The following is a 24,091-nucleotide window of genomic DNA, read 5'->3' on the forward strand; positions in this document are numbered from 1 at the left end:
AACTAGTAGCAGGACCCATATTAAACTGTCATCAGCATTTTCAGTGAGGCTTGCAATCACAAAGACTTAAATCTTTTAGTTGCTTTTTAACCCCAAACCACTTTCAAGACAAAAAATGACCAGATATGTAAGGTCCAAATATTATGTCTCCACGGCTTTGTGTGCACAAATAAGCAATCTTCTATATTAGACAAATTTGTCCCAAGATATAAGAAAATAAGTTCAATCCATGTAAACAAGGCTCTAAATGTAGAAAATGTCTCCCAGTTAGGGCTGGAACAGACGACCCTTAAAAGATGCCTTCAGGATTTCATCAGAACATGGCATTTACACACTGCATATTCTGATGACACCCTGAAGCCATCCAGAAGCTGGGCAACCACCTAGATGTGGGCAGCTTCCGGCAGCACAGTGTTTAAACACCACACACTGCTGGAGCATCTTGAAGCCACCATGGGACCACAGCGCAGCCACTAAAGCCGGCCTTTCCACAGCCCAAAAAGGTGCAGATCTTTGTCACTCCTTATTGGCCCAGGTTCAAGGTGGGTTAGGGCTGCAGTGTGTGGTTGCCACAGTCCCAATCTGTCTTTGGAAGGGGCGGCTTCAAGCCGCCCTTCCTCCCCATCTGTTTCCCCTTTACTCTGTATTGTAGTCCCCTCACTCCTGAAAAATAAATTGTGAGGATCTGAAAACTGTTGAAAATGGCACAGAGATATTACACAGGGGCTGAAAATAAAGGGACAAGTCTTTTGAAATCACAGACCCTCAATTCCCCAAGCAGCAATGTTAGTAATACAAATACATAGTTACACCCGCCTGTTTCTGTACACTACCTGTTCCCACACATTTTCTAAGGTCATTCTGTGCACGTCAAGTATCTGAAACATCCATCAAAACCATTTATTTTACTGATGGGGAGGGGGGGAGGGGGAATCTGATGTCTCAAGAACTATCTGGAAATTAATGAAATTGCTACTGAACAGCAATATACTCATTGAACCAATGGCTAAAGTTAAGCAACACATGTGTAAATCCAATTGATACAGTGGGTCTATTCTAGTTGGAGCTGGTGATTGTTTTAGGCTTAATATTATTCCTGACAATGGTTTTGAAAATAACAATGCAGTTTAGAAGAAAATACTGAAAGTGTTTTCCCCAGTAAGAAATTCTGAGTTCTGCAGCTGTATTTTCTAACTCCTTGAGACTACTTTACACAACACTACTAAATTTACCATTCAGAGTTCACACATATCATAAACAGTGAATCCTCCATCATGTTCACTTCAAAAACTTACTTTTGTGAAACACCAGCTCCATGTTATCTTTAGCAGTTAACTCATCTCATATATCCACATCACTGTAGAGCATAAAGAATTCCATTTCATGCTTCACAAATATTTGAGCGTTCAGCCTTTTCTGTTTAGTATTAATCACAGGATTAACTATGCTGAATTCAAACTCAAGGTTAATAGCATGACCAAACAATATTAATTTTATGTGCTGTCAAAAAAAGCTCTCTTTGAAACCTACAAAATACCTTAATATTTGTTGTTCACCAAACGTAAAAAAGACTGATGTGCAAAATGGTTCATTTGTTTTTCAGGGAAGCATATTTGCTTCATATAAAATTATGCACTGTAACAAATGTCACATGAAGTAATTTGTAAATACTTTAAATTGCTAGACTGTACAAAGATCTATAAGATTCAGTGTTTATAAATATAAAACATCTGAATATGTGTCATGTGAAGGACATTAGAAACATAATTCCTTTTCTTGAAATCAGGCTTGAAAATTTTATCGAGCCTCAGTTACAAGGTGGCAGAGACTGGTTGAAAGAAATCAGCCAGAACTGATGATTTCACACCATGATGGTCACAGCTGTAGCACTAATCTTAATGTCACAGGACCCAATAACTTGTACAACATGGAACTCTTGTTAGGTGAGTTCTTGTCAGTTCAAGGCCATGTCCCTTGGCAAATGAACTATTTGATACTTCATTCTCTCTTCTGGGTCCCACCAAATGTTTGTATATTACTTCTCTAAAACCCTACTTACAAAGTGTAGGGCTGTGGTTTAAAACAACTAATATTTTCGAACAAATTGAACAGAAGGAGATCCAGATAATTATTTATTTGTCCTTGTAAAATCACAGACCTTATCAGAAATAACTTGCATTTTAGAAAGGTGACATGAAAAAAAAGACAAACTTATTTATTATTAACTTTATTTGTATTCTTTCCCTAGAACTCGGACTCAGGTTGGATTACAAACTGAAACAAATGCAGTACTTCCAAACATTCTTCTGAACTAATTGACTATCTCTCTGTTGCACACTGAATATCACAAGATCTATCACACTGGACATGGTACAGAGGAAGGGGAGCCAGTACCCTTCACAGAAGGTATTGCAAAGCAGCTGCAGAATTACTCAGAATAATATTTCAGTACAATGCAGGTGTATAACTGTTCAGAGGATAGATAGTAATGGGTTGGCAATAATGGAATCATTAGGGACCTGCCTCAGACAGTACTAACTAATCCAAAGCCATGCATTTGCTGAAGTAGCCATTCTAGTTTTATTTTATTTTTTATATTTGCTATCTACATATGATTCTGTCTAGTAGGCTCTCCCAGCTCAATAATACTCAGCTAATAGCAGTACAAACCACAGTTATTTACGACTCCATTGGTGCTGCACATCTATCTTCCAATGTATTTTACAGAGAAGGATATTATTAGTAAAACAGACTATAAATCAAACAGATAACTAAGTATTTACATCACTGGACAATTTATAAATGAAACATACATGAACCAAAGCACCAAACTCTACTTTGTTGTTATTGAAACAATCTGTCTACTTAGAATTATGGTTAACCAATACAGATTTGAAATCTGTTTTAAAACATTAACTAGATATCCATTAACCATAAAAATCAGATGCCCTGTTCTAGTAAAAATGCCTTTCAACCAAGAATGCTGTCAATTCTTTTGCTAGCAACTCCTTCTACCCAACAGTATTTGTTCCATCCTCTATACTGAGTTTAATTAGAATGTCTATAAAAAGATACCGGTAATACTCACTGACACATGCCAGGAAACACAAAGATACCTCCTGAGGTGAGGCAGATATTAACATGCTAACTTGATCTATGAAAATGTTTTGGCCTTTTATTACCTCTTGAAAGCAAGAGAATAAATATGCCAGTTTCAAAAAGCTACTGTGAAGGAGAATATTTAAATATGCATTTAAATAATTTACCACAAGTGTCATTCTATATTCTGCATTAGTTTTATCATCAAAAAATACAGTTGATTCTGGGGCAAAGTCAAATACATTAAGAAAAATTTACACTTCTAATTGGAGGGATTATGCAAGAGAGAAATATAATTAATAAAGCAAAGCATTTTTATGTTATAGAAAACCTTTCGAAGTATAAATAGCAGCATTTGGAACCTGATTGTGTTTTTAAATCTTGGTTTATATTTAAGTGATAGCAGATCAGCTAGTTAATTTATTATCTGCTGCCTAATGCAAATAATAATAGGTAACACACATTAAAGTTCTATTGCTTACAACTAGGCAAACAATGACAAGAATAATGATGCACACATCAAAGAACAACACAAAGGTCTTCTTTGAAAAAACAAACCTACAATGAAGAATAACATAGAGATGTGATGTTACTGAGAAACATATCATGTTGATTAACATATTTTAAAAAATAGTTCAATTGGTATTTACATTGAAAGCAGAACATTTTAAAAATAAGTTAATTCTAAGTAGGTGTTTAGATTTGCTTACTTATATTGAAAGCCCTGCCAGAATGAATGCCAAAAAAATTGCATCTGTTATTTTGTTCTTCTCCTTCTGTCCCTACCACCACAACAAAGCAGTGGCCCACAGATTGAAAGTGATTAATATACATTCCCACTCACAAAAAAGGAGACCCAAAAGACTGTAATAACTATAGGACCACCACACAAATTTCCCATGTAAGTGAAGTCATGCTTAAAATTCTGCAACAAAAATTCCTGCCATGTACAGTATAGAGAGGGAAATCCCAGAGGTACAGGCAGGATCCAGGCAGACTAGGATTGGGAAGAGCACCTATAACAGAACTGGACAAGACCTTAAAGCATAAAGATGAACACTAAAGTGAGTATTGTCCAAAGCATTGTATTCCTCATGATGGGGGAGCTGGACAGTGAAAAAAGCTTGCAGAAAGAACATCAATTCATTTGAGATGTGGTGCAGGACAAGAGTGCTGAGGATACATGGATGGGCAAGAAGTCAAACAAATGGCTTGAACAGATGAAGCCTAAAATCTCCCTGGAAGCCAGGATAACTAAAGTGAGGCTGTTGTACATAGGTCACATCATGAGAAGGCATGAATCATTTGAAAAGACAATGATCCTGGGAAAGATAGAGGGCAGCAGAAAGAGAGGAAGACCACATGCCAGATAGTTAGACTCAATCAGGGAGGCCACAGGTCTGTGCCTGCAGGACCTGAGCAGAGCAGTGGAGGACAAGACATCCTGGAAATATTTTATCCACCACGAGTCGAGCTTGATTGAAGGGCAGTTAACAACAATGACAAACAAGATTTTCAGACCAACACATAAGCGCTGGTAAAATGCAGCTAAAACAATTAGGAAGCACACGTGTGTGCAAGCCTGGTGTGCTTTCTAAACATCAGGGAATTGTCGGCTCCCCTCCAGCATCCCTAAATCGTTCAGGGAGAGGGAATTTCCTCTGAACGGAAAGTTTCCATTAATAGGAAATTGCCTCTTCCAAATGATTCAGAGACACTGGAGGGGAGCTGACGATTCCCTGAAGTTTAGGAAGCGCGTCAGGATTTCACACAGGTGCGCTTCCTAAATGTTTTAGCTGCGTTTTACCAGAGCTTAAGCAGTGGTCTGAAAATCTTCAATGTCAATATTCTATAAAGCAGAAGTGGGGAATGTATGTTACTCAAGACAATGTTGGGCTGCAACATTAGCCAGTATACTCATTTGTAACAGATCATGGGAACCAGAGTTCAGCCTGTGGAGGACAAGACATCTTGGATTATTCTATTCCTGCTATAAAGGAAGAGCTTTTCTTCATCCTGTTTCACTAATAGGGCTTAAAATGGCCTTTATAAACCAAATTTGTAACAGGTTTACTTATTTATTTATATGTAGCCTTTCTCCCAAATTACCCAAAGACAGCTCACAGAAAAAAAATCACTTAAAACCTAAAAACACAATTTTAAACATGATTAAAATCATCACATTTAAACGAGTATAATATTATTTTAAAAGCACACTCCCCAATAAGAAGCCACCCTGGCAATCATTACAAATTAAAAGTCTTAGCCTGCCAGCAAAATTAAAGCAAGAAGGAGGTCACCCTAGCCTCCCATGGAAGGGAATTCCAGACGGTGGGAGAAGCCACTAAAAAGGTTCTCTCTCTCTCTCTCTCGTGTCCTCACAAAGCGAGCCTGTGATGGTGGTGGGGCCAAGAAAAAGCCTTCCCCCATAGATCTCAGGACTCTTGCAGGTTGTTCCTGTACCGATACATATCAGTTGCAATCAAAATGTACTGACCTCACTGAGGTAAATAAAGAAGGAGCATGTGGACCCATCTACACCGTAACTTGCATAACAAGGATCGGATCGCCACATATCTTTCATCCACTAGAAGGAAAAACAATACACAGATGGAGAGAAACAGTAAGTTAGAGATTTTTTGACTGCAAGACTGACCATACATTCATAGTCAGACTCAGGGAGATGCTAGAGAAAAGCATTTTAGATAAGCAATGCCAGTGTAGGTTTCGGTCAGCAGAATGAAGTAATTACTGCACCCTTTGAAGATTTCACAAAGGGAGCACATGGAACAACTTCATTAGTTAAGACACCTCTCATCACTGTATTTTGGTCATCAAGCCTGACACATATGCCAATATGGTGATTTTTACAAATGAAAGGGTAGGGAAGAACTAAGGCTACCATGCTAGCAAGGTAACAGACCATTGATCTCACTGCTGCTTTGAAAGATGGATTTGTTTTTGCTACACCGAATCATTTTTATGTTTCTCACTCCACTTCAGCATGCATTCAAATATTTTTTCAGAATCAGTGGCTCTCCTAGTGGAGTCACTTATCACTTACCCAAATTAAACAGTAAAATACATGTCTATTTGATAAATGCAGAATTAGTTGTACTCTATACTACATAAGACAAATTTTTAAAGACCTTATGCTGAAATCCATACATAAAATTCTTTATACTTTAAAACAACCCTTCCCTGTAAATTTAAAGTCTGAAAGGATCTTCAAACAGATTATTCTTGAAAACAAAACACATGCTACAATATGCCAGTCATTTTAGTCCTAATTAACTGAAGACTTCTAATTATCTGAAATACTTATCCCATGCAATCTATTTTGATAATGTCTGCTCATATGTCTTAAAAGCTGCACCTTTTAAGAATAATATATACAGTTCCATCCAATGACATGTAAGTAAATTTAACTTTTGCAATGTGACTTCTCTTTCACCAGTATCTAAGACCCACTCCCAGATCTGCTCTGGAAAATCCTTCAATCTTCCAAAGCAAATTTTGGAGTGCAGGGGGGACTGTAGAGAACAAATTCATCCTTTCATCTTTGTCCATGACCTATATTCTTCTCTTCAATTTGCAATCAGAATTTATTTAAATTCCAACACCCAAAAAACCCCATGCAACTAATGCAACTAATGCAACTATAATTTTGGGAGATGCCTTTTTGGTCAATATAATGAATTAATTATTGGGAAGTCACAGTAGTAACACAATTTAGTCTAGAGTTCAGAAACATTTAAAATGACATGACTTTTTGATTCTTTGCCATTTAGTCCAGGGGTAGGCAACCTTTTTGAGCCGGCGGCCAGGTTGCTGTCCCTCAGGCGACTGGGGGGCCGAAGCCGGAGGTGGAGCTTCAACCCTCCGGAGCGGGGCCACATGCCGGGGTTGGAGCTTCCACCCTCCGGGGCGGGGCCGCGTGCCGGGGGTGGAGCTTCCACCCTCCAGGGGTGGGGCCGCATGCCAGGGGCGGAGCTTCCACCCTCCGGGGGCCAGGCCTCCCCATCTTTGCTGGCCCCTGACAGGGCCCCAGGCCCCATCAGAGACTGGCAAAAAAGCTGGTGGGGGCCGCCAGTGCTGGAGGGCCCCCTGGAGGGCCCCAGCGACGGCACCGGGCCTCCCAGAGGCCCCCTGCCACCGTCGGAGCCCTCATGGAGGGCCCTAGCGATGGCAAAGGGCCCTCCAGAGGCCCCCTGCCGCCCTCGGAGCCCTCCTGGAGGGCCCCAGCGACGGCAAAGGGCCCCAGCGACGGCAAAGGGCCCCCCAGAGGCCCCCTGCCGTCATCGTAGCCCTCCTGGAGAGCCCCAGAGATGGCAAAGGGCCTCCCAGAGGCCCCCTGCTGCCCTCAGAGCCCTCCTGGAGGGCCCCAGAGACGGCAAAGGGCCCCCCAGAGGCCCCCTGCCGCCCTCGGAGCCCTCCTGGAGGGTCCTAGAGACGGCAGCGGGCCTCCTAGAGGCCCGCCGCCGCTGCTGCCGCGGCCGTCCATCACGGCTTTTCGCCGCTCTGGGTGCCGCCATTTTGGGTGGCAAAATGGCGGCGCCCATAGCCCCAGAGGCCGCTCTGGGTGCCGCCATTTTGACACACAAAATGGTGGTGCCCAGAGCGGTGAAAAGCCATGGCGGGCGGCGGCGGCGGCAACAGCAGCCAGGGGCCAGTCGGCAGGCCTCCGCGGGCTGCATCCGGCCCACGGGCCGGAGGTTGCCGACCCCTGATTTAGTCAATTTAACAATTTAACACCCCAACCCATGTTCATAAGTTATGCCTCCCCCTCTAATTTGGTTTGTTTGTTTTGAAAAATATGAAATTCAATAAATTATTAATCTTACTTTAATTTTGCCCTCGCAGTGGGGAAAACCATCCATGGGAGGCAGTTCACACTGTTCCTGGGCTCCATTAATAAGATCTAAAGGTGAAAAAGAACATAGTATAATCCAGAAACATTGAATACTTCATAACATTATCATATTATGAGAAGTTTCTCACTCCAGTTGGCTGTGCAGATGAGTCACCACTGACATACCAACTGAGATCTAAAATTCAGCACTACCATCTCTCCCTGCTGGGAAATTGGAAGAGGGCCATACAGCCAGGGAATAATAAAACTCAATATGCAACAAGTATGCTCAGAGACTTGCGAGGTTATTAAAAATTAATGGAAATAATTTCTCATCATTTATAATTAAACATAACTAACTTTCTAACCAGGTTAAATTAGAAGTGTAGCAATCCTTCTATTATATGTTGGGAATCAAACATCTCAGTCATAAATCACATAACATAGATGAAAGCTTAACAGATTTTAAAGCTTTATGTCATATTAAAGCTTTATGTCATATTATGTCATTTCAAAACCCACATATATTTATATTTACTGCAATACACTGGTATGCAAAACGATATTCTAGCACCTTTGAGACTGAGCAAAAGATGTTGTAGTTTTCATAGACTTGGTCAAATGGATATGAAGGAACAGAGAGATGGAAGGGGGGGGGGGAGAGATTATGGTTCCAATGTCAGTAGGATAGTCAATCTGCTCCAAGTTTTAGTATGAACTAATTTGGGTCCAGCATCTTTGACATTTCATCTCCTCCAAAATTAGAGTATATTCACTACCCCAATGAAATAAAAGCCAACAACTTCCACTGGTCAGACATAAAGAATATAACATTTGAAGTGTTCCCCTCATTTTCTGTCAGCCTGCCAAAGGGGATTTGAGAAAGGGATTGTGTGGCGAGTGCATTTATATGAATGGAAACTTGATGATGGGGACTCTCAAGACTTTATTACATGAAGCTATAAAAGCAAAATTTTAACAGGATAAAAGCACTTTTGGTTGGTACTTATCACATGACATCACATCCATCCTGCTGCCTTCCAATCCATGTGTTACTGTAGTGAACCTTTTCACTGACAGGCAAAACCCATCAATAGGCTCTCAATCTAGCTGCTATTCCATTATTGTCTTCATGAGATATACCCCTTCCTCTGGTTTGTCATATGGTTTGAGTGGCTGTGATTCTGCTCCTCTCCCCCCTTTCCCCACCCCCTTGCAGTGATTGCAGCTACCAACATCTAATAATAAATAATAAGAAATTTTTATTTATATACCGCCCTGTGGCGAACCAATCCGGGTGGTTTACAACATTAAAATAACATACAGCATAAAAAAAATATATTTCCCTCCCCCCTTAAAAAGTTATTAAACAGCATATCTAATTTAAAACCACAATAACTAGTTAAAATAACAATAAATTAAACAAAATAATACCAACCAACAAACCACTGCAACTTCAGTTCTAAAGAAAAGAAAAGGGGGCTTTGGAGACATTACTGAGGAGGGGGGAGATCCTGAGATCCTGGGGCCGGGATATTTCAGTCTGGGAAGGCCTGCCTGAAGAGATCCGTCTTGACAGCCTTTTTGAAGCTGTCCAAAGATGTTAATTGACAGATCTCGTCCGGCAGGTCGTTCCAGAGCCTGGGGGCGACAACAGAGAAAGCCCTCCGGGAGGTCGCCGCAAGCCTCGATTTTTGAGGCTGCAACAAGTTCCTCCCAGAGGACCGGAGAGTGCAGGGAAGAATTGTATGGGAAGAGGCGGTCTCTGAGATAGCTTGGACCCAAGCCATTTAGGGCTTTAAAGGTCTTCCTGAAGCAGGCAGCTATGTGCACATTCACAAATCACCCAGCTTCGGGAGGCAGTTGGCAGCTGTGATAGCGTGTTCCCCGCGCTTTCCAAAGCTGTGTTGGTTGTGTGCACACAACAGCTGGCTTTGGGGAGGTATTGGCAGCCATTATTGCTCCTCCTCCCTCCTCCCAAAGTGTAAGGCTGCTGTGTGCAGATAGGGAGGTAACTGGCAGCCATAATAGCTTGTTCCTCCCTCCTCCAAGAAGACGGTGTTTGACAGTGTGGTGGAAAGCAGATCCCATGACCCTGGATCATGAAAGAGCTATTGTGGGGAAAGGTATGATAAGAAATGATGCCAAACCAGTATGCTTCCATTCTTAACCTAGCTTGATTGAGGCGGGACAGCAGGCTGGTGCGATAAACTCCTTAGGCTGCTGGTCTAGCTGACTGTAAACTAACTTTCACAGCATATCACAGCCATTTTATTTGGAATGATTCAATACAACTGTCCTCCTAACTGAACCGAATGGTAATTGTCTGATGGCAGGGAAATTATTTTTGACTTCTTTATCGTTATCATGCCATTTGTTGGTCTGGGTTTGGTTTATCCCCTACAAAAATGGCAGACCTATTAAAAGAGTTCTTCCTCATTTGTGTCTGACAGTATCTGGTGGATTCCCAAGGATTCTGAATTTCTAGGTAGAATAGCTGGCATTCTTGATGAAATTGTGCAATATAGAAATGACTTGGGTGGCAAACATAACCCAGCAGTCAGTGTATTTTCCTACTTTACAGAGCTAGGGGAAGTGAAGTCTGCATAGATGGCATGGATGCAGGTGGTGGAAAGCTTGATGCAAAGATATCCAGAAATTGGTAAGAGCACATCATAGTGCCAAGTGTGTAGTAGTGACAGTGGCTAGAAAGAATTATCCTCTGTATTCATTGCATCCTCAAAACAGTTCTGTGAGGCTTTGCTGTGTAGCACTATTATACCTCAGTAAAAAATAGCACCTTATGTATAGGCTTCCTATTAGGGTGGCTTGAAAACTGCTTGAAAGTGAGCAGTTCTCTGGACAGCTTACAATAATGAAATATGATAGTACTTACATAGTAAGGCATGTGCTTTGGTTTGATATTCACTTGCTAAGTCATAGTGATATACCAAGGTATGTGAATATCAACCCAAAACACAAATATAGTCATTGCAAATGTACACATGTCGCGGTTTACAGAACAAGCTTTGGTTTTCTAGAATATGTTAGTGTAGCCAAAACACAGTACAACTATAGGCAATGACAGAATGGAAGATAGTACATAGATTTAAGAAACAAACTAAACACTATGGCTAAACATTTGTGAACACAGCACATATGCCAAAAATATATGTCAAGCTCAAATCACTGTTATAAAGTGTATATTTATGCACACCAAGCTTTGGTTGCAGATAATATTGACTCAGCTGGAAGGTATTATGGAGAGTGTCCACAAGGATAACAATGAAGGGGAGGTTTACCAAGGCAAGCTGTGTTTGACAGGTGCTGCCCCTCTGCCTCACAGGCAATGGAACTACATGGAAGGATGAATGAGATGGCAAGTCAGGGTTCCTGCAGTGATCACTGTCATGTCAATCACAGGCACAGTAATTAAGAAAATCCTTTAAGCCAATATCTGATGAGCAAGGGCTAGACAGCTGACATTTTGACTACTGCTTTAGAAAGCAGCACACACGGGCACAGATACAGACACAAAATGATGTAAGGTCACTAATTTAGCTGAGTCCTGTACTTGTCCTTCAGTACAGAATCTGTAAATTAATTCAAAGAGAAGTTTGTAAGAGATTCATTATAGATTTTTCTGTCATGGGCCTGACCGGGAAGTTGCTTTTCTACAGGCTATTTATAATTTTCAGAAAGACTTTTTCTCTTAAAAGAGACAGAACACACACACACACCTCTGTTTTACACACACACACACAGGCACATATGCACACACACACTCTTGAACTCTTGCTGTGCAAGCTAAAAAGGGTGGCTTGAAAAGAGCTTTGGGAGTGAGCAAAATTTCAGCAAAGCAATTGGGCTAAATTCAGCATTGGTCACCAATGGAGTAGACCCACTGAAATCAATGAGACTACAAAAGTGATAATTAAGAAGTACCATTCATTGCAATGGAGATACTCAACCGCAGCCCACATGGTGTAATAGTTTGAGCCCTGGAGACCAGGATTCGAATATTATGTCGCCCATGTAAACCCACTGCATGGCCCTACTTCTTAAAATCTGGGCAGCTAATCTGCATATTATGAAAATATTCCAATTATGCAAACCATTCTAATTTAAATTCTAATTATGCAAATTCAGCACATCAATGTTTGCATTTTTTTCTTCCACTATGTTTATTCTTCATGTCATTTTAAAAGTTAGACATGACCTGACAGAAATAGTACAAACCAAGGTTTAAAGTGCTGGGTTTGGAACAGAGACATCCAAATCTCTCCTTGGTCATGGAATTTAATAATAAATAAATAATAAAAAAATTATTTATATACCGCCCTTCCCATGATCAGGGCGGTGAACAACACATTACAATACACAACCATATACAATACATTAAAACCAACTATTAAAAATGCTAAAATCCCATCAACCAGCTACCATTGCTGTCGGAAAGGGGGAGACTAGCTGGAGCTTGTGTCAGGGAATGCCAAACGGAACAGGAAGGTTTTCAATTCCTTCCTGAATTGGGCCAGGGAGGTGGCCGAGCGGAGCTCTATGGGCAGCGTGTTCCAGAGGGTCGGGGCTATGATGGTATATGTCCTCCTTGTCGTGGAGGCTAATCTAGCCCCCGGGACCCTCAGTAGTTGCTGCCCAGATGTTCTGAGTGTGCGGGGCGGAATGTATGGGGAGAGGCGGTCCTCAAGGTATCCTGGGCCCAAGCCATGTAGGGCTTTATAGGTTATAACCAACACCTTGTATTGTGCCCGGAAGCGAATAGGCAGCCAATGCAGATCTTTGAGTACAGGTGTAATATGACTGGCCCTGGAAGTACCAGTGACCAGTCTGGCTGCCATATTCTGTACCATCTGTAGCTTCCGGGTGTGGTACAAGGGTTGCCCCATGTAGAGCGCATTGCAGAAATCCAATCGAGAGGTTACCAGAGCGTGTACTACTGTTTCAAGGTCCCTCTGGGCCAGGTATGGGCGCAGCTGGAGAATAAGCCGAAGCTGATAACAGGTGCTCTTGACCGTCGCATTCACCTGAGCTGTAAGGTGAAGCGACGAGTCAAGAAGCACCCCCAGACTGCGCGCGGAGTCCTTCACAGGAAGCGTGATCCCGTTCAGGACAGGTGGAATCACCTCCATTCCTGGACCAGGGGAACCTATCACAAGTACCTCCGTTTTCTCTGGATTCAGACTGAGTCGGTTTTCCCTCATCCAGCCCATTACCGACTCCAGACAGGCCACGAGAGGAGAGACGCCATCCTTGGTCACTGCATCAGTCGGAGACATAGAGAAGACTATTTGGGTGTCATCAGCGTACTGATAACCCCGCGCCCCATGTCTCCGGATGATTTCTCCCAGCGGTTTCATGTAAATGTTAAAAAGCATGGGAGACAGAATGGCTCCTTGAGGGACCCCAGTTGCGAGGGCCCTCTTATCGGAGCACACGTCTCCCAGCTGCACCATCTGGAACCTCCCAGAGAGGTAGGACCGGAACCACTGGAGCGCAGTGCCCCCGATTCCCACCTCTGCCAGGCGCTCCAGAAGGATACCATGGTCTATGGTATCGAAAGCCACTGAGATGTCCAAGAGCACCAACAGGGACACGCTTCCCCTGTCGATGCCAAGACGGAGATCATCGACCAAGGCGACCATGGCCACCTCAACCCCGTAACCCGCCCGAAAGCTGGTTTGAAATGGGTCCAGATAATCCGTTTCATCCAAGATCGATCGAAGCTGGATTGCAACCGCCCTCTCGATCACCTTCCCCAAAAATGGCAGCAGCGAGACTGGCCGATAATTACTATGTATCAGGGGGTCGAGGGAGGGCTTTTTAACAGCGGTTTTATAGTGGCCAATTTCAAGCTGGATGGAAATTGCCTGTCCCTCAGAGATGTATTAATAATCCGGTGTAACATCGAAGTTACCACCGGTCCCCCCTGAGCTACTAGCCATGAGGGACAGGGATCGAGAGAGCAGGTTGTCTTCCGAACACTTCCAAGGATCTTGTCCACATCATCAGTACTCACCAACTCAAACTGATCCAGTTTAATAGAGTCCATGGAGGCTCTGGACGCCTCTACCCTAGGTTCTGCTCTAATGCCGGCGTTAAGACCCTCGCTTATCCGAGAGGTTTTATCCGCGAAGAAGTTGTTAAATTGGTCACAGCAGGCCTTAGAAGGTTCAAGGATCTGGTTCAGGGTGGGAGGGAGCTGAGTTAGCTCCCTGACCACCCTGAACAACTCTGCTGGACGCGACTCCGCGGACGCGACACGAGCACCATAGAACGAATTCTTAGCTGCTCGTATCGGCTCTCCGTAGTCCTCCAAAAGGCGGTCTAGGAGAGCCTTGTCGGCTAAGCGTAGGTGTTTCCGCCAGCGGTGCTCTAGCCGTCGCAGGACCCGCTTCCTCGCCCGGAGGTCTTCCGTATACCAGGGCTTATGTTTGGAAGCGGGCCTGAGAGGCGCTTGGGAGCGATACTGTGTATAGCCCTAGAGAGACCGGTATTCCAGATACCAGTCAGGGCATCAACAGAGTCGCCGTCACTTCCAACCATGTGCCCCTCTAAGGCTTCCTGGAACCTTTTGGGTTCCATCAGCCTTCGAGACCATCCTAATAGGATGGTGGACCATCCTAATAGGTCCACCACCCCCGGGGGGGGATCTGGGTAGAAGTCTTGATTTTTGCCTCCACGAGGAAATGATCCGTCCATGACAGGGGGGAAATATTAGTTATTTCCGCCCACGGATTTTCCGCATCCGTACAAAAGACCAAATCCAGTGTATTTCCCGCAAAATACGTAGGACCCGAGATCAGCTGGGACAGGCCCATGGCCGTCATGGTATCCATGAATTCCCGAGCCGCACCGGATGGAACGTAGTTGGTCGCAAAGGGGATGTTGAAATCGCCCAGGACAAGTAGCCTGGGCGTTTCCAGCATCAGCTCCGCAACCAACTGTGTCAGCTCATTAAGGGAGTCTGTTAGCGCACGGGGTGGCCGATACACCAACAAAATCCCTAGACTATCCCTAGCCTTCAGGGTCAGGTAAATACACTCAATAAAGGAAGTTTGACGGATGTGGTTCCTGGTGAGAGACAAGGTGTTCTTATGTATCAAGGCCACCCCCCCCCCGACCACCTAACCTGGACTGGTCCTTCACCGAGAACACGGCAGGAAGGGCCTGTGCCCACACAGCATCTCCCTCAGGCCCAAGCCAGGTCTCGGTAATGCAAGCCAGGTCGCACTTGCTGTCTTCTAGCAGATCGTGAATTATGTGGGTCTTATTATTAATCGACCTGGCATTGCACAGGAGCAGCGACAGGGTTTGTGGCACGGTTGGAATGACCCTCAGGTCCCTTTGGTTGGGAGGGGGACAGGAAGGTGAGATAGATATGACACATCGATCTCGCCTTCCTCTGTAACGCAAATCCCTTCTCCCACCGCCATATCTCCCCCTGCCCCACACTACCTCAATGGGAGCCCCGCTCATGCAGATATTACCCTCCTCCTCCCCAGCCAAGGCATTCCCCACGTCCATATCCTCCCCCTCCCCTTCCCCAACAACTAGAAGAGCAGAGGTCAGTCACTGCAGACATCCTCTGCTCTAATGCTGGCATGGACACTGCCTCTCTCGGCCCTTGCGCAGCCAAAAGTGCGCAGCTCCGCAGTTGCGGAGTCCTCCAAACACAGTCCGTGGGCGGCTTCCCTGGGCTGGTGCGCAGCTGCGCACCTCCGACAACCCAGGGAAAGCCTCCCGGCAGCAAGTGCAGCTCCTGGCACAGGGTCCGGTGGCAAAGGAGGCGTGACAAAGGAGGAGTCCAGCGAGCTGGGTTTTAGCGTGCCGCTGCCCCGACACGCCCCTCGCTCTGCCTTCCTCCCAGATGGTCCGAATTCGGCTACCGGAGCCGCCTTGGAGCTGCAAAAAGCGACAGGAGTCCTCCAAATACAGTCCGTGGGTGGCTTCCCTGGGCCGGTGCGCAACTGTGCACCTCCGACAACCCAGGGAAAGCCGCTCGGCAGCAAGCGCAGCTCCTGGCACAGAGTCCGGTGGCAAAGGAGGCGTGACCATGCAACCTTTAGCAAACCTATCTTGGTTGTTGTTGTTGTGTGCCTCCATGTAACTTCTGACTTATGGCAAACCCAGGGGAAACCTATCATAGGCTTTTATTGACATGTTTCATGAGAGGAAGGTTGCCATTACCATCTTATGAGGTTAGTTCTAGCAAGCCCAATTAATTTTAGTACTGAATAGACCTACTTAGGATTGTGGTGTATTTATTCATTTGTTCAATTTGGAGGGAGGTAGGCAGTGTGAAAAGGTGACAGACTCAATCCTGAAGCACCTCCCCCCCATTTTTGTCTCTAATCCCTTCTCCGTAAAACTTAAGTGCTTTCAGGACTGCCCCCCTTTAGTCCTTGTGCACCTCCTGCCAAACCCACCCCTCATCCCTGGCTGCTATACCTCATCCAAAATCCAAACCACCATACCGTAAGTTAAGCCATCTAAATTGGAGAAAACACAATATATTTACTTATACTGTGTAGAGAAGTGGATATTTTGTACTTATACCGTCTTTCTTTCTTTCTTTCTTTCTTTCTTTCTTTCTTTCTTTTCTTTCTTTCTTTCCCCTCACACAACCCTCCATTTTCAGCCGAGCTCCACCCAAAACCAAACCTGCCTTTAGGGTTTTTTTTTACACACTCCCTCTCTTTGAGGCAGAGAAAGAGTCTAACAGGAGAGGGGGAAAGAAGGTGAAAGAGAGACATCCTCAACCTTACTGCCCATCAATGACTTAAAACCGTGACTGCTGCAGGCCATCCCTGCCCCTCCCTGGCTCCCTTTTTCTATCCCAGCCAGCCCCTGTACTATTGGTGCCAAGAGTAGCAGAAGAGCTTCTAGTGTTAAAAGGGCCATCACCTTGTATCACCTGGCTTTTCTTTTCATTGTGTTGCTCTCTGTCCCGGCAGAGAAGAATAAAAGGAGAGGAGGGCAGGGGTAGGGAGGCCCATGTTTCAGTGCAAAGACTGGAGACTGCGGACTCTGATAAATGAGCCTAGAACAAAAGAGCAATCCAGGATCTGCTGCTTCAAATATGCCCAGCCAGCTGGGATATTTTAGACCCTTCCATCTGGGATATTCTCAATTTTCCAGGACCTGTGTCAACCCTACCTCAGAGGATGGCAATGGGAAACCCCCTCTGAAGAAACAAACAAACAAATCTGTAATAAGTTCGCTTTAGAGTCACCATAAGTTGGAAACGACTTGAAGGCACACAACAACGACAATTCAATTGGACTAACATTGGATTTTGCCATCCACCACCTTTTATTTTTAACTGCAACAAGGAACATTCTTTACTTTCATTTCTTCAACACAGAATTTTCAAGTTGGAAGAAACCATGAGGGCCATCTAATCTAACCCTCTTCCTGCCAAGAATACACAATTGCAGCACTCTTAAAAGATATCCATCCAAGCTCTGATTAAAAACCTCCAAAGATGGAGAGTCCACCACTGTCTGAGGCACTCTGTTCCACTGATCATACCAGGTTATCTGACAGAGAGAGGTTCAAATTCATTTGTACAACAAGAAATTGGTGCATGTGTTCTATCTTTCTCGCAAAAACATTTTTCCTCCCTGAATTACTTTATAGTTTGGCATGAGCACTTGTCTTTATATCACAAATGTAACATGAACATTCTAAAGACATGAAAGGAAAAAAATAGGGAGAGGGATTTCTGGATATTGGAGGAAAATTAAATACATACAGCACAGCTTATTTATAAATATAGGGGCTCTTCAGACTATATTCTTTACAATCTGACTCTTATATGCTGTAAGATCAGGATCAGATGATTTCTTTGGAATTCATAAGCCTCCTGCCTTTATGCATACAAGATTATATCTAGAGAGTCCACATTGATATCAACACACAAAAAATCCTTGTTTTAAAGCTACCTTCTATGTACATTGATAGCTAAGATGAAAGGAAGGGCCTAAAGGCACACATCCTATTTAACAGCACATGACAGAATCAAAAGATTTTGTCAAAATGGAACCCCAAGCTTTGCCAGTTTAACATCTTGAATCCTATTACAGCTACAAATCTATAGTTGTACTTTTTGTTTTATAACCTGATCAAGGAAGAGACTCAAACCTTCCTTTTTGAAAATTAAGAATAGTCTACTAATTATAAATGTACCCGATATGTGTGGTGGAGCTACAAGCTTATAAGGGCCTAAATATCTATATTTTAATATTAAGTATAAAATAAAATGGAGGAAAAATTAGAAACAAAACATTCTCCACCCTATCCAAAGCACCATGAAACAAAAAGAACAATTATCTATACTGAGAAACAGCAGAGGCAATAGTAATATCATGCAGAAACCCATAAGAAAATTTCTGAAAGAAAATGTTCAGAAAATTTGCAAGCACTAGCAGAGTGGGCCTCGTGCTAGTACACCAACATTGGATGAAGTCCATTGGCATCTCAGGTGGACTCTCATTCATGAAGCTACAAGATTTAGCCCTACTGTGCCATAGATGGTCCACAGAGAGCACAGAGAGTAGTCTGTTAGAGTGGCATTTGTGTTAAAAACAGATTTTTTAAAAATTAACTTCCCACACTTATCCATCAAATAGATTCAAATGACCCAATACATGCTGCTTGTCAGCCTCTCTTCATGTCTTTGGTCCCATTCTGATGGTTTTTCCTTTGTTAAAAAACAAAACTGAAGAATGAGTGACGCAGGGCAGAAATATAATGAGGCACAATATTGCAGTTAAGAAATTGCCAAAACTATTTCTACCATGAAAAAAGTGCCCAAAGATGAAATCTGCATAGCAACTGAGGCTGCATTAATAGTTACTCAGTACCCTATTATTATTATTATTATTATTATTATTATTATTATTATTATACTCATTGTCCTTCAACACACAAGAAGAAAAAGGATTTAGGCAAAAAGTGATATGAATTATGAAAAACATTTTCTTTTTGAATAAGAAGGTAACTTAGAACTCCATGCCAACACAAGCATTAATGGCCTTTCAGATACAAATGAAATGAAATTCCTTCTGTCTACTGCTCCCCTTTCAAACAAAGAAAACTCTGCTTAGTTTTCAGCCTTCTTTATAGAAATAATGCAACTTTCAAAATTATCACTATCAACCCACAAATGCTGATCAGGGACCACCTACAGCTCACCTCCATTTTTCTTATACAGTTTAGACTGAATAGTCACATACAATGCTGTCACCATGAACCATTAAAACAAGTTTCAAAGTTCCTGTATTACCCTTTCTTGCCAAAGATTGGCAGTGACCCAAGAAAATGAAACCAATACGCAAAAGGAAATCAACAAGGGGATACGTAAGGAGTGTGTATGAGAGTTTGGAGAAAGAGGACTCAAATGACAGACCTCCAAAGACTTAGTGTTGTGCCTCCTTCTTCCAACACATGATACTGTACAACAGGCAGTTTCAGCGACTCTTGGCTTTGTTCTGCATTTAAGACAGTCATTGGCTTTGACTACACCTATGCAAAACAATCCCTTCCAGTGGTACTTTAAGAAACAAAGTACCTCATACATGCAGCACAGCTCTGATTCACTGACTGATCGCATAAGATTGTTCCTAGCCTCTGGACCTAATGCCTGTTTCTATCTCCACACCTGCCTGGATGTAAGAAGAGACATGTTAGAATAGACCAAAGGCCAATTCAGCTCAGCAGTCTGTTCATCCAGGGGTCAACCAGGTGCTTGAAAGATGGAGAACACAATACTGTCTGCTCTTTGGAAACTGATAGCAGAATGTCTCAGAGACTGGAAGAAATATATAGCACTTTTTACTAGTAACCACTGATGTCCCTATGGTCCATGAAATCATCTAGTCCTCTTGTAAAGTCATTCTGGTTCACAGCCATCAGCTGTGTGAATTGCTTTAAGGAACAGCTCTCAGCTTTCTACTCAGAGTTGAATTTCTTATTCACTGATTTGATTTCTTGGATGATACCAACAACTGATGAAAAGGCCCTAATTTTAGAGAGAAACACAAAAACATACCATGGAAAGACACAATTAAATCTTAGCTTGCATTAGCACAAGCAACTCATGACTAAAAGAGCCTTAGGATAGAGGTGTCTTTCAAGTGCTGTTATGTGCAGCTGAGTAGGACAGCTTTGAAGACTATTAAGTTGTGGTACAAGGATTGCACTGTCAGAATAAGTACGGTAATAAGTATGAGGTTAGAAGAGCACAGGAAATTAGGGCAGCCTTTCACAACTAGAAAGTAAAAGTGTGGAATGGGACACTGCAAATCCTGAGCTCTCAGTGAGCTTTCCTGCAGTCCATAGAGTTGCCACCACCACCACCATCATCATTTTGCAAAGAAGGGATAATTGCACCCTCAGAAAGCTCCAGGATGTACCATTCTTCTGTAAAACAACTTCATTTTAGCAAAAAAGGGGGAAAAAAGACCTAGTCTTTCAAAAAACAATCTTAAAAGTGGTTTTTAAAAACTTGGAAGGGGATTTTCCAAAATGGTATCAGATTCTCCAAAGTTTTTCAATCCTGGTGCATATTACAGACCTGTTGCATATTATAGTGTGATCCCAACAACACTGTTTCATAAGCTTCAAAGTTGCCTTGCTCAGGCAATGCAGAAACACCTCCTCCATCTTGAAGCTATTTCAAGAAAAGTGACAAGTTTACAGAAAAGGACTAACTGTACTGATGCAAAGATACTATATTTCACTGACTGCATGCAGGATTTAGATGTACTGCAAAACTCACTTTAAACTCTCTTTAAAAATGTATTATACTTAAAAATTAAACTATACTTTTCTGCCACCATTGCATCGGCACAGTGTCGTCCAGCAGAGCTGTTTTGAGTTGTCAAGGGCCTCTTACATTCTGGCCCCCAAGAAGGAAACAAAGACCACTCGACAACTCGCGGTAAGGAATTTGCAAGACACTTTGCAGACAAAATTGTTCGGATTTGGTCTGACTTGGATGCTGTAGATGAGATAGGTCCAGTGGGTGTAATCATACTGCTTGCTTGTCCCATATTATTGGATAAGTTACAATTTGTGCAGCCTGAGGATGTGGATAGGATCCTTGGAGAAGTGAGGGCCACCACATGCATACTGGATCCTTGCCCTTCCTGGCTTCTGAAATCAGCTAGAGGGGGACTGGCCGAGCGGATAAGGGGAGTGGTGAATGCTTCATTGCAGTAAGGCAAATTTCCATCCTGTCTAAAGGAGGCTGTGGTGAAGCCATTACTGAAAAAGACCTCCCTGGATCCCCCCATCCTGGATAACTATCAGCCAGTCTCTAACGTTCCATTCTTGGGCAAGGTTCTGGAGTGAGTAGTGGCCTCCCAGATTCAGGGATTTTTAGATGAAACAAATTATCTAGATCTATTTCAATCTGGTTTCAGACCTGGCTATGGCACAGAGACAGCTTTGGTCGCATTGGTGGATGACCTCCGCAGGAAACTGGACAGGGGGAGCGTGTCCTTGTTGGCCCTGCTCAATCTCTCACTGGCTTTTGATACCATCAACTATGGTATCCTTCTGAGCTGCCTTTCTGGGATGGGACTTGGGGGTACTAGTAGTTCTGATCTTTTTTGGAGAGGTGGACTCAAAAAGTAGTTGGGGGACTCCTGTTTGACTCCTTGGCTGCTGGCCTGTGGAGTCCCACAGGGTTCTGTTTTGTCCCCCATGTTGTTCAACATCTACATGAAACCACTGAGAGAGGTCATCCAGAGTTTTAGGGTGCATTGTCATCAGTACGTGGATGACACCCAACTCTATTTCTCCTTTTCATCTGACTCCAAGGAAGCTATAGAATCATAGAATCATAGAGTTGGAAGAGACCGCAAGGGCCATCCAGTCCAACCCCCTGTCATGCAGGAAATCCAAATCAAAGCATCCCCAACAGATGGCCATCCAGCCTCTGTTTAAAGACCTCCAAGGAAGGAGACTCCACTAAACTCCGAGGGAGTGTGTTCCACTGTCGAACAGCCCTTACTGTCAGGAAGTTCTTCCTAATGTTGAGGTGGAATCTCTTTTCCTGTAGCTTGCATCCATTGTTCCGGGTCCTGTTCTCTGGAGCAGCAGAAAACAAGCTTGCTCCCTCCTCAATATGACATCCCTTCACATATTTAAACAGGGCTATCATATCACCTCTTAACCTTCTCTTCTCCAGGCTAAACATCCCCAGCTCTCTGAGTCGCTCCTCATAGGGCAAGGTTTCCAGACCTTTCACCATTTTAGTCGCCCTCCTTTGGACACGCTCCAGTTTCTCAATGTCCTTTTTGAATTGTGGTGCCCAGAACTGGACACAATATTCCAGGTGGGGCCTGACCAGAGCAGAATACAATGGCACAATTACTTCTCTTGATCTAGACACTATACTTTTATTCATGCAGCCTAAAATTGCATTGGCCTTTTTAGCTGCTGCATCGCACTGTTGACTCATGTTCAACTTATCGTCTACTTAGACTCCTAGATCCCTTTCACATGTACTTTCATTCAGCAATGTGTCTCCCATCCTATATCTGTACATTTCATTTTTCTGCCCTAAGTGCAGTACCTTACATTTCTCTGTGTTGAATTTCATTTTGTTAGCTTTGGCCCAGCTTTCTAGTCTATTCAGATCATTTTGAATGTTGATCCTGTCCTCTGTAGTATTAGCTATTCCTCCTAATTTGGTGTCATCTGCAAATTTGATAAGTATGCTCCCAATTCTGTCATCCAGGTCATTGACAAAGATGTTGAATAGCACTGGGCCCAGGACAGAGCCTTGTGGGACCCCACTGGTCACTTCTCTCTAGGCTGAAAAAGAGCCATTGTTGAGCACCCTTTGGGTTCGGCCAGTCAACCAATTACAGATCCATTTAACAGTTACTTTGTCTAGCCCACATTTTACAAGCTTGTTTGCAAGAATGTCATGGGAAACCTTGTCAAAGGCCTTACTGAAATCAAGATATACTATATCCACAGCATTCTCTTCATCTACCAAGCTGGTAATTTTATCAAAGAAAGAGATCAGATTTGTCTGGCATGACTTGTTTCTCTGAAACCCGTGTTGACTTTTTGTGATTATGACATTGCCTTCTAGATGTTCACAGACTCTCTGTTTAATGATCTGAGCTGAACCAGTGTCTGCTGTCAATAATGGACTGGATGAGGGTATACAAACTGAAGCTTAATCCAGACAAGACGGAGGTGCTCCTGGTCAGTCGCAATGCAGATCATGGAATTGGGGCTGTGCCTGAGCTGGATGGGGTTACACTCCCCCTGAAATTTCAGGCTCCTGGACTCCACTCAGAGCCTGGATGCCCAGGTTTCAGCCGTGGCCAGGAGTGCATTTGCACAATTAAAATGTGTGGGCTAGCTGTGCCAATTCCTTGAGATGTCAGATCTGGATATAGTGACACATGCTTTGGTTACATCCCATTTGGACTACTTTAACGCACTCTACATGGGGCTGCCTTTGGAAACTGTTCAGAAACTTCAGCGGGTCCAAAATGCTGCAGCTAGAACGCTGACTGGAGCCAGTTATAGGGAGTGTATAACTCCTGTATTGAAACAGCTTCACTGGCTACCGGTTCGTTTCCGAGCACAATTCAAAGTGCTGGTCATGATCTATAAAGCCCTACATCGCTTAGGTCCAGACTATTTGAGAGACTGCATCTCCCCATATGAACCACCTAGAGCCCTAAGATCCTCAGGAGAAGGCTTTCTCTTGGTCCCACCACCATCCCAGGCTTGTTTGGTGAGGACACAAGAGGGAGCCTTCTCAGTGGCTGCTCCCACCCTGTGGAACTCCCTTCCATGGGAGGCTGGGCTGGCCCCCTCCCTGCTGGCCTTTTGCCTGCAGGTGAAGACATTTTTTATTCCAGCAAGCACTTTAAAATCATGCAGGGCTGGTTTTATCAGGGGATGGGGGAGGCTGGTTTATTTTAACACTGTATATTTTTAATTTTGTATATTTTAAAACATTTTACTATTTTAATTGGATTATTTTGTTTTAAAAGTATTGTTTTAGTGTGTGTGTGTGTGTGTGTGTGTTGTAAGCCACCTTGGGTCCCAACTTAGGGAAAAGGCGGGATAAAAAATAAAATA

At 43.4% G+C, this 24,091-nt stretch overlaps 1 protein-coding gene across 2 annotated transcripts in view; it reads right to left on the reverse strand.

The window, feature by feature from the left end:
• Positions 1 to 24,091, reverse strand: part of MGAT5 (alpha-1,6-mannosylglycoprotein 6-beta-N-acetylglucosaminyltransferase) — a 177,090-nt gene that overhangs the window by 51,019 nt on the left and 101,980 nt on the right. For both annotated transcript variants that reach the window (XM_089520136.1, XM_089520137.1), the window contains exons 4-5: positions 7,944 to 8,020; positions 5,597 to 5,686 (exon numbers count right to left, since the gene is read on the reverse strand). In XM_089520136.1, coding sequence (XP_089376262.1) covers positions 5,597 to 5,686; positions 7,944 to 8,020 — 167 coding nt within the window. The remainder of the gene's footprint in view (positions 1 to 5,596; positions 5,687 to 7,943; positions 8,021 to 24,091) is intronic.

Source organism: Sceloporus occidentalis, unplaced genomic scaffold (assembly GCF_023333645.1).
Source record: "Sceloporus occidentalis isolate IW3139 unplaced genomic scaffold, rSceOcc1.0.p SCAF_4, whole genome shotgun sequence".
NCBI lineage: Eukaryota > Metazoa > Chordata > Lepidosauria > Squamata > Phrynosomatidae > Sceloporus > Sceloporus occidentalis.